Source organism: Phaethon lepturus, unplaced genomic scaffold (genome assembly GCF_000687285.1).
Source record: "Phaethon lepturus isolate BGI_N335 unplaced genomic scaffold, ASM68728v1 scaffold20239, whole genome shotgun sequence".
Classification (NCBI taxonomy): Eukaryota; Metazoa; Chordata; class Aves; order Phaethontiformes; family Phaethontidae; genus Phaethon; species Phaethon lepturus.
In genome coordinates this window covers 7,239-19,102 of record NW_010565764.1, presented here as the reverse complement: position 1 = coordinate 19,102, position 11,864 = coordinate 7,239, and the positions used below count along the sequence as shown (strand labels likewise).

The following is an 11,864-nucleotide window of genomic DNA, read 5'->3' as shown; positions in this document are numbered from 1 at the left end:
TGTAAATAGATACTCTGAAGATAATATATACTATATAAATATATATGTATTTAATAAATACATATAGAAATATATACTGTATATAACATGTATACTACATAACTAAATAAACTTTGAAAAAAATATATATGGTCTCTTCTGGAAATGCGGGAGTCATTTAGCAACAGATGGAACTGTTGTGAAGGATGTGTTACACCTTTCCAGAAAATGAAATTTAAATGTAGGTTGTGCACCTTTCGTTCACACTATTAAAGAGAACCACCAGAATGTCATCGGATTTGATGACCTAAAAGTCTGGCGTGATCTTGGCATTGATGCTTATTTCCTATTGCCACCTCGTGGGCAGAGTAAGAAATACAAGGAAAAAAGAACAGGCTAAGTTAACATAAAAGAAATCCCACAAAAAACGTGAAGGAAAGCATTTCACCTTTCTCTTCTGAGAAAGTACACTGCTATTAAGGCTTTAAATCTTCACCTATTTAAAAAGAACAGCACAGGTCTCTAGATGGTCTAATATGACCTTAAGGGTACATCAAACTTTAAAGGTAACTTCTACATTTCTAAAAGCTGCAGCAGACTTGTGGGAAAATCATAACCAGTCAAACCAAAGAGCAAAGCAAATGGTCAGTAATCAGGTATACAATTTTAGAAGGGAATTGTTGAAATGTTTAAATATTAGTTACCATTACCAAGCCTACATTCAGATAAAAGGACTTTCACATTTTCTTCCTTAACATGAAATAGTAAACATCGGGGTCTGAAATATTCTTCCATTACGCATTTTTCAGTATGAAAACAAAACACCACACACACACAAAAAAGAACTGTATTTACTGCGTTTCTGGGAATATTCACTGGAAGATGCCACAATATGCAGGAGGGTGCATCCATCTCTGTCTTGCTGGTTGATCCTATCCTTCAAGTCTGGCCTCTGAGTCAGTAACCACCTGAAGAGATGGTTCTTTCCTGAATGGTCAAAAAACCCACTTGTTACAAATGGTGAACAGAGATACAGCAGAAACAGATCCTGGTTTTTCCCCTATGGAGTGGCAAGATGCACCTGTATGAAATCTTTTCTCGAAGATGGGGAGTAGGAGAGGGAAGAAATACGTGGAAAAAAATCAATGTAAGAGCCAGCTGCATTGTGGGAGACATGATGCTATGTTCTCGATGACTCATAGCAAGTGCAAATCTGAGGTTGACTCACAACTCTTCAGCACGCATAGAAACTGTTGCTCCACACTGAGGTGGCAGGAGGAAATACTGTATTTTCATGAAAGCTGATATATTCAGGTTACAAAAGACCCACATCAACCACAGTTTTGCCTCAAACCACGAAGAGAACAACCATATTAGGGTTTGTACCACTATCAGGCACAGATGATCAAAGACAGTGTTTGCAATGTTTTTAAAATAGTACCTTATTAGCACATGCAAGGTCATACCTAGATGAGCTTTTTTTTAAACTAATGAGATCAGATCTAGCTGTCGGTTCTCTGATGAAGGCCACCATTATTTTATTTTAGCTATGGATGTCACTCACTTGCTTTGATACACAGTCTGATAACAGCATGAAGCAGATACACTCCAATGGATTCAACTTTCGCCCCAATGGAAATTAGCCACTTGGCTAACTCTGCTACTTCTTGCATCTTCTCACCATGCCCATACAACTCAGAAGTCTGGTAAAGAGAACAATTACAACACATTATTTTTACATATACATAAGGCATTTATTTTTTAATCCTATTTCCATGTTTTTTATGGCAAGAATCAGTGGAATAACAACAATCAAGCCATATCCACTGTAAAATGAAACATTTATTATATAGCTAACAATTCCAGTAGAAGCTCAAAACAAATACTCTTCTCCTGTGAGATGTTCATGAAACTTAAAAGAATCTCATCGTGCTCTGAAGAGCACTGAACCTAAAATTTATTTTATAATACGTATTTCCATATTTCTTCTCCATAATTGACTGCAACTTTCGGCCTTACACTTGTCTTTTAAATGTTACTGTATCTCAGTGCACATATTGCTGTAACTGGATATTGTGCCTGTATTTTAAGCTTGGATGAGGCAGCTTATGCAGGGAGTTACCCCAAAGCAAGAAAAGGCTGCAGAAATACTTGAAACTGGGAAAAGGGAGTTAGAGCCTGGGGGAAGGAGGTTTAGGGAACTCAGGTAACCAGCTCAGGAACCCCATGGATAGAGAGAAAGGAAAAGCCCTACTTTCATCCAGCTCAGGAAGCACCTGGTGTTAAGACAACAATGACAATATGACTGCTTACACAAAGAAAAGGTGTTAAGCCTTAGGAGACAGATTTTTGGCCAGATAAATTCCTAGAAGCTCATCTGATAAAAGTATGGAACTTACAGGGACGTTTACAGACCAAGATTGAAAGCACGCAGCCTGAGCAGAAGGCAGCTGAACTGAAAAAGGATGTTTGAGCAAGGACTTCATGAGCATGAAGCACAGTCTACGAGGGGCACAGCAATTTGCGGAACTCTGGAGGTGGGCAGAGAAAGCTCAGGCGGAAACGGAGACAATACGCCAGAAGGATCAGGACATGAAGGGGTGGTCGGAAACAGTGTTCAGATATCATTTCTCCATTTGTGCCAGTCATCTTTTTAAATAGCAGTCTTCACACATGCTTCCAACATCCACAAATAAATCTTTTTTTCTAACACCTCACGCCAAATTTTGACTGGCAAGAATTACTGTTTGCGCACAGTTACAAAAATCAAAATATAACAAATTACAGGGAGAATGCAGTGGCAGCAGGGGAAGTTCAATTTGTCAGAAAGCCACGTTTTCTAATTTTTGCAAAAGAAAAGCAGCGTTTCTAGCACCACAGCCATGTCACTGCCTGGTCATCGGTCTGGCTGATCGAGGACCCAACCCTGACCCACTCTCCCTTCTCGCAAAAAACTGAGCAAACACACAAGGGATGATGGCGGGCAGCATGAAGTCCCATATGGGCTACTCTGCTGGCACTGACACAGCATACCTGCCTAAGGATAGCTAACCAGGGCATGCTTGCATATATTCATCCACTAATTCTTCTGCTATCACTATAAACAACCCTATGAATATATGTCGATTTGTTTCCCTTGCGTTACCCTTCTTTTTCAGAACTACTCCTGCTCACTCTGTCAGGCACCCAACTGAAATACATTTGTGGAAAAAGCACGAAATTGAAATTATTATGAGCAAAGTAACACAAACACTGCAACAGCCAAACGGCAAATTCTGGCACATTCCGTCAATATGCCCTATGCCCTAAATGTACCACGTAGCCTACAGTTAACATCTTCCGAAGCTTCCATCAGGAAAACCACAGTGCTCTAAGAAATCAAGTATACTTCAGCATAAAACCTAATGGAATTTCTCAATGAATGCGTAACTGTATCTTTTAAAGATAAAAGAAATGGGAAAATAAAGCCAAAAAATGCATACAGAGAAGAATTTTTTAATCGTCCATAAGAAATGCTTTACTTAACTGCAGTTGAAACAGGCTGGGCATCCAGTGTGTGGTAGCAGACACATACACTGTGAGATGCCTTCAGAAAGTCGGTATGTTACTGCTACAGCCATTGGCTGTTCCTGAGTTGCAGAGCTGGTGAACTCCCAGCAGCTCCTGGCTCACAGTCAGCCTCCGGCTACATGCTGGTTCCCAAGGGGCCAGAAGCAATGACTGCACACCCCTTCGTGCATTCAAAGTGTTTTGGTGGGATACCCATGCACAAAGGCAGAAGCAAGCTGCAGCGAGCCCCCACAAGACCACCGAGCTCACAGCGCAATGTGGGAGAGACTCTGGGGTGTACCGGCGTGCATGGCACAGCACAGGCACGGCCAACCAGCAGCAAAGTACACGTGAGCACGGCAGCTTCCGACAGCTGGAAGATTTTATTTTATCCTGCCAGCACAGAAAGTTTTGGAGGTTCCCAAATGCTGCAGAACACAAGGAATCACAAGATAAAGAGCAAGTTTCAGAAGAGCAACGTAAGGATCAAATTCTGCTGTCTGCAGATGCCATTTCAGTGAAAGGCATTAGGAATTGTGGCTTCTTGGTCTACGACTTCATGTTTCCATCTTGCCAAAATCCTCCAAGTCATTTGGAAAGTGCCAAAGCCTTTAGGGAGAAATTTTAGCAGTTGCTGCCTAGTTACAAAGCAACTTACCAAAACTTTGGGGCATGGAGGGGAGGGAAAATTCCAACACTGCACCCAGCTCATGTCCCTGTAATCATCAAGCAGTCCAGAGACAGGCTAGCAACACATAAAAACACCCTATCCCAAGGATATCATAAATTGCCTTAGTTGGAAAACATAACCACCTTAACTGTCAGATATTTTCTACATTAAGTTCTCAGGTTCCAAGCATGACATGAATAGCTTGCTGTGCTTGAGACAAAGATGACTTCTTTTGATCAAATTAAAGGAAACATTAAATTACATACAGAAGTTATGCAAATTAGGGATTTTTTAACATTCAAATGAAAATGGACAAAATAGATTATTTAATATAAACATAAAGTCCATGTATTGTTTACCATTTTATTTTTCTTTGATCTTTTTAGCCTTGCACACAAGATGGAAAATCTCTCACTAAAGCAAACAGGAAGAAAAGAAATAAACACAAGAAAAAGAAAGGATGCTACTTTACCTCAAAGAGATTCTTCAGTGATAATTGGTTGACTCTGAGATTGGTGGGCAACTCTTTCTTCTCAGATAACAACAACAGAAGAGACTGGGAAAAGACACATTAGTAGTCTTATAAGCATGCTTAGAAATTTTCTTTTTCACTGCCTCATCAGGTCTTGTAGGAAAGCAAACAAGGGCTAACAACATTTCAGATCTTTTTTTAAGATCATAACAGATTACTCAATCTCCCTTTCCATTTATCAACTGAATTGATGTAATACACAGTGGACTGTGGGAAGCTATGATTGATGAAAGTTTCCTCAGAAATAAAAACCATGTAGAAAGGTCAGGCCTTAAAAGCCTCTGGGAAGTGACCCTTCGCTTTAGGAATGGGCCTTTACATTCATGGGGATGAGACTCCCCAGTTACACCAACATCCTGAGCAGAAAGCAAGAAATGCATACTACACCTTTTTCAGTTTTCTCAGTTTTCCTAAAAACTTTGCCTTGCTCCTGGAAAAACCACCTAGGTTCACCAGAGGATAAGGGAAGAACTAGAGTCACCTACCTGGACTTCTGTAAGACCTTTGATACAGACCCTCACAAACTTCTTAGCTCTAAATTGGACACATAGGGGTTCAATGGATGGACTGTTGGATGGATAAGGAATTGGCTGGATCACTGCATCCAAAGAGTTCTAGTCAACAGCTCAGTGTCCAAGTGGAAACCAGTAACGAGTAGTGTCCCTTAAGGGTCTGTACTGGGACCAGTACTATTTAATATCTTCATCAACAACATGGACAGTGGGCTCGCGTGGTGCAATCACTCAGCAAGTTTGGAAATGGCACCAAGCTGAGTGATGCATTTGATAGGCTAGAGGGATGGGATGCCATCCAGAGGGACGTGGACAGGCTTGAAGGAATGAGCCCATGCAAACTTCATGAAGTTCAACAAGGCCAAGTGCAGGGTCCTGCACCTGGGTAGGGACAGCCCCCAGTATCAGTACAGACTATGGGATGAAGGGATTGAGAGCAGCCCTGCCAAGAAGGGCTTGAGGGTACTGGTGGATGAAAAATTGGATCGTAGCTGGCAATGTGTGCTCGCAGCCCAGAAAGCCAATTGTATCCTTGGCTGCATCAAAACAAGCGTGGCCAGCAGGTCGAGCGAGGTGGTTCTCCCCCTCTGCTCCTCTCTGGTGAGACCCCACCTGGAGAACTGTGTCCAGCTCTGGAGCCCTCAGCACAAGACAGACGTGGACCTGTTGGAGCAGGTCCAGAGAAGGGCCACCAGAATGATCAGAGGAATGGCACACCTCTCCTAGGAGGACAAGCTGAGAGAGTTGGGGTTGTTCAGCCTGAGAAGAGAAGGCTCCAGGGAGACCTTATTGCAGCCTTTCTATATATAGAGGGGGCTTCTAAGAGAGACTTTTTAACAAGGCTTATAGTGACAGGACAAGGGTCAATGGTTTTAACCTGAAAAAGGGTAAGTTTAAATTGGACATAAGGTAGAAATTTTCTATGATACGGGTGGTGATACACTGGAACAGGTTGCCCAGAGAAGATGTGGATCCTATCACCGGAAGTGTTCAAAGTTAGGCTGAACGGAGCTCTGAGCAACTTGATCTAGTTGGAAGATGTCTCTGCTCATTGTAGGGGGGTTGGACTAGATGACCTTTAAAAGGTCCCTTCCAACCCAAAGATTCTATGATTCTCTGGGGAATGTGGGGCTGCAGTCAGTGCATTGCAGCCCCTCTCTGTTGCTCCCTCCTTCTCATGCTTCTCCCCTGCTCCAGCATGGGTCCTCCCTGGGCTGTGGTTCCTGTCAGGAGCCTGCTCCTGCATGGCCTCTCCACAGGCTGCAAGGGATGTCCTGCTCCAGGCCTGGAGCACTTCCTCCCGCTCCCTCCTCTCCTGGAACAGGAACAGGGCTGTTCCTCACTTTTTCCCCCTCACTCTGCCAGGCAGCCTTTTGCCCTTTCTTAAACATGCTTCCCCAAGGGGCCACCATCTTGGCTGAGGGGCTCAGCTGTGCTCTGCAATGGGTCTGCTGGCACCTGCTGGAATCAGCCATGCCTGCCACAGGGCAGTCCCAAGCCTCTCCGCACAGAGGCCCCTGCAGCCTCCCCACCAGCTCCTTGCCACCGACACCCAAATAATCATGACAGTGATCAATTTTATATAGTCACCACAGAAAAGAGGATTGAAATAATTTCAGATGATTCACCTTCTGATTTTTGTAAATTATCTGGTTTTGTTTAATAACCATGTACTTCCACTGAGATGCTCCTTTATTATTGGGTCTTTCACAGACAGCTTCAAAAGTCCAGCTTGTCATACAGAAGGAAAAGTAAAAGGGACCATAAATACATAGGTATTTTTTTTTCCCCTCTAATTTCCTTCAAGAATAATGACACCAGATGGCACCATAAATCATAACAGAGACAACAGCCAGAGACAAGTGGGATTTCAGGTTCGCTGTATCCCTTCGAGAAATGAATTTCAGAAATTATCACTAAAAGTATTTTTCAAGTCTTAAAAATCAAGGCGTTTGAAGCAGGGAACAATAAGTACCCAATGTTTGGGATTTTTAAGGTAACAGGAATTTACTCTGAAGAGGTAAGACATGAGAACCTATGATGCAGCAGTAGGTAACGCAGCCACAGACTTACCCGCCACTTCCCTTTCTGGGCCAACCTTTCTATCACTGCTTGCCAAATCACAGCATCAAACCTTGCGCTGAAAATGTAATCATATGCAGGGGGAAAAGTTGGTGGAAAGACTCTCTCATCTGCAAGAATAAGCAATCAAGGAAACTCTTTAGTATACAAAGCACTTTTAAAATTGGGGTCTCCAACTAATTTACTTCATTGCAGAGAGACAATTTTAGCACTGATTAATACTCAGGAGAATGCCAAACGGGGGCTTAAATATCCCTGGCTATCCAACTGATACGGCACTTTGTCTTCAGTGGCCAGTCTTCATTAAACAAGGGAAAAAAAAATTAGTCCCTGCCCTCAGGAAACACATCTAAGTCCCAAGACATTGTGAACCTCATGGTGGTTCTTCCACTTGTGGGTGAGCCCAACTACGGATGCTGCTAAAGCTAATCAAGGTTCTTAACACAGGGCTACAGCTTCAAGTAAATGCAGCAGGGGCACAACCTGCAATCGCCCGGCACGCCTGCAGGCCCCATCAGACAAAGCTTGTGAACCAGACAAAAAAGCAAGTATAGAAGGAGAGGCTGAGGAGAGGGCAGCAAGACACAAGGTGGACATTGCTCAAAAAAAACCCACAATGCCACAGAAAGGCCAAATTCCCTCTTTTCATTGCTGCCCATTACTAGCTGAGGGCAAGTCCCCCACACTGGAATACAGGGCACTACAAACTCAGGTTTAAGTTGAGTATCTTCTAACTATTTTCAAATCTACCTAGCTAAAAGAAAAGCAGAGTGGTTTGGACAAAAACCACTAAAGCCTTAGGGGTCTGGAGCTCCAAATCGCTAACCTTGTCACCCTGACTCTAAATTTCAACCTTTTCTAACTATTCCACAATAGACGTGTTCTTGTGAGATAACACACTTCCCTGCAAAGTGTTTTGGGACCGTTGACATCTGCTGTATACAAACTGGACCAAGTTCACCACATCCTTTTGATTAGGTCGCTCAACATATTCATAATTCTCAAACAGACCTGAGGCACTAAGGACCAAATAAATCATCTCACGAAGCATGCCCTACCAGGGACTTGTGTTGTCCCCACTATTGAAAGGCTCTTAGAAAAATTAAGCTCTTAAATTGAGTTTACCATTGACACTTATGAAGATTCCTGCTACAAAATCAGCAACTTGAGTCCGATCTGTAGAAGCATTCAGGAGAATCAAACCTTTATGAAACATAGAAATCGCCTCATAAGAGTCTGATAACATGATCAATGAGTGGCCAGCTCTATAATAAGCCTGAGGAAAAAAAAAAAAAGAACAAAAAAAGACCATTGTTGGGAAAATATTCAGAGATCTTTACTACAAAACAAGATGTTACCATTTTTTTCCTAAATTCTCTAATTATGCTATAAAAATGACATGTAGTATTATTTTTACAGCTTCTTACACATAGATCCAAAAACAGTCCAATAAACATCCCTTGAAATTCACAATATGCTACTGAAATCATCACAGATACTAAGAGTGATAAATCCTGGAATATAAAATTTGGAAAATAACTACAGGATGAAAGACATACGGTTAGCAACTATATTTTAATCTCCTTTGGACAGGATTTTTTTTTTGTCACAAGGTCCAGAATATATGTTTATGTCCCCATGTCACTGCATTTTGCAGTATTTACCACAATGCACATATTCTTCAGCCTTTGGCACCTGAACATGTTTATATTCACCACTGAACTAGGTTGTACTGGTTCAGAGTCGCAGTGGAACCAATTTGTTCAAGCCAGATAACTGCCATGCTGCAATACAGTGCAAGTTAAATTGCTATTTGCATGCAACTTTACCGAATCTAAATCGAATACCTCCTACTAGAGTCTTTGGAATACTGTAGTGGTTGGTCCAGAAGACTATTTATTGTACATAAAAGCCAATCCAGGTGTATGCCTCCATATTATAAATACTGTACAACCGCTGCTTAATCCTAACAGATGAGTATTTGAGTCAATGTGTACTTAATCAATGTGTACTTAATCACAAGCATATGTGTAGTGTATTGTTCTGTGCACTGGAAATACAATACTACCTTGATCATCACGTACTGTTCCCAGGAACTGTAGGCTTATTAACATGTAAAGAATACTTGGGCAGATTGCCCTTGGGAGCCTTCAAAGCTAAGTCCCCATCCCAGCCCCAACTGCTGTCAGCGACTGATGAATCTGTACCGTGAGCCACTTGCGGTCTTAACGAAGCCTGAACACAGAACTGGTGAACCTCACCACAGATGGGATCTATGCAGCGTGCCGTGGCCTGACCAGAGACTTGGCCGGTGCTGCGCCATCCCTGGGTCTCCAGCATCACAAGGGCACATAAGATTTTATTACTTGCTATCACCTTGTCTGGGATATTAATAAAATATTTATCTTCCTTGAAAGCATTGGTGCCTCTCTTTTTGGGAGCCAGAAAGAACCAGCATCTCCTGGTGCAAAAGAGAGCTGATTCATCTTATTAAAAGGGCTATTACAATAGTAATTCTGATGCTCATCTACAAAGTCAGACACTGATTCTGGAATTTTATGCTGTTATTTGCTTATCACACCTCAAAACCAAAACACAATAAAAAGCAGATACTGATATTTGTTTTAAAAAGTCATGCAAAAACTGCCAGCTTAAACATCTGAATACCTTAACATACTCTGGATCCCAGTGTAGGCTCTGGTAGGCTGAAAACACTGCTTCTCTCCATTTACCAAGATTGTACAAGGCAGTTGATTTGTTGCAGTGTAACACAGCTATGTCCCTGGAACACCTGAAAATACATTTTTAGCATAACTGTTTATTTGCTTGGAAAAGGACGTATCATACTTTATAGTGAGCAACAAGAAAAAAGTAGATGTAGAAATGGAGTTGTAGAGAATAAAGATCATTTGAACATCAGCGATAAAATCTCTTCGTGACATCCTAAATGATACCTTAGTGTTACCCTTAGTGATATCCTGGTCTCTTCTGAAGCAGAAAGCCAACCCACTAGAATAACAGAGTATGAGGATTTAGAGTTTAGATCATCTCGACACACCTAGATACAGCTCAGTGAAAGCCAGTGGCCAAGAACAGGAGAAAACAGACACACAAATGGAAGCTGCTAGGTGGAAAGAATGCTAAACAGATTTTGGTCACCAAAAAAACAACCTAAACCCATTTTACCGTACCACCAGTTGATGAAGTCAACAGAATTACCCACATTTACACCAGCTAAGAAATAAAGAAATGTATTTTAGAGAACAGAATATACTGAAGTATATAAAGCATCTCCTGTATCCAAGAGAGCTTCTGGAAAGAGCTGTACATGAGTGACAGGACTACAGTCCACGGGGTGCTGGGGAGCCCGGAAAGCCTGCCTTGCCTACGCTCAAACACATAGTATGTGCCACGGAGCTGCATCCTTCATCTTAATCCTATATACTAATGTACACTCAAGAACGTTGTTTCAACTACACTGAACGTGTTTGGAGCACACTCTGGCATGCAGGCAAATCCTGACGAGGCAACCCATGTCAAGGGGAAAGGAGACGCTCAGGAGCGGATCCCTGCGGTACGACGAAGTCCCACTGCCCACGATGGGCAGGCGCTGGATGTAGCCTGCTCGGCTCTGTCCTCACTCAGTCCTACTCCCTGCATATGCTCCAGACTTATTTTACTAACTAGTCTAAACAGCTAATAGTCAAAATAAATGAATGGCTGGTGTTAAATTAGGTTAGCAGTAGTGTTAAAACACAGTAGTAATGAATATTTAATAGTTAACAGAATACTCAACTATTTAATCATTAATAACATTAGCAACTGGTGTTGACTGACGAAAACAAGCACTTAACATTTGGAAAGAAATACCCAAAGAACTCTTCTGCTGAAAAGTTATTTTTTTAAGAAAACTGAGAATACTAAGAAAGACCAAATAACAAGAATAAAGTAACTTGCATGAATAGTTTTAAAGATAATCAGATGACTCAGGTAACAACAGGCCATAGGCACGACCAGTACACAGCAGAATCACAGCAAGATTAATCCATGGCATGTCAGCTAAGAAACAGAAGTAATTTAACAGAAACCAACACAGTTTATGGAAAATTAATTTGAGCTTTAATTACACTGATTTATAACTGATGCTTAATAAAAATATTCAGATTACAGTCACTAAACAATATCACACATATATGTCAGCAACAGCAATTCCTCTTTAATTATACAACTGGTACACTGAAGAGTATGACAAAAGATATAAGAAAACCAGGTGTCAGGGCAAGAAATACAGTTCTGAGTTAACTGCACTACTGTACAAATTTCAGGCTAGTCTTAATGGTTTACATCTTGTAATTCAAGAATACTTACTGGACCCATTGCATTAAACAACCAAGCATGTGTAGAGCTTGATCATATTTTCTGATGGCCAAAGCATAATTTCCATTTTTGAAATCCTGGTTCCCAGCTTGTCTCATAAATTGTGCATATTCCATGGCATCCATGCTAATAAGAGAAAAAAATTAATCAAAAGCAAATATTA

At 41.5% G+C, this 11,864-nt stretch overlaps 1 protein-coding gene across 1 annotated transcript; it reads right to left on the bottom strand.

Moving 5' to 3' along the window:
- Nucleotides 1-834: 834 nt before the first annotated feature.
- Nucleotides 835-11,827, bottom strand: LOC104627165 (TPR and ankyrin repeat-containing protein 1-like; the record flags this gene model as incomplete). The annotated part of the gene is made up of 7 exons (XM_010295288.1): nucleotides 835-966; nucleotides 1,544-1,682; nucleotides 4,671-4,754; nucleotides 7,316-7,434; nucleotides 8,450-8,600; nucleotides 9,992-10,115; nucleotides 11,693-11,827. Coding segments are annotated over 7 exons (884 nt in total), but the record flags the coding sequence as incomplete, so codon positions are not given.
- Between the last annotated feature and the right edge of the window lie 37 nt (nucleotides 11,828-11,864).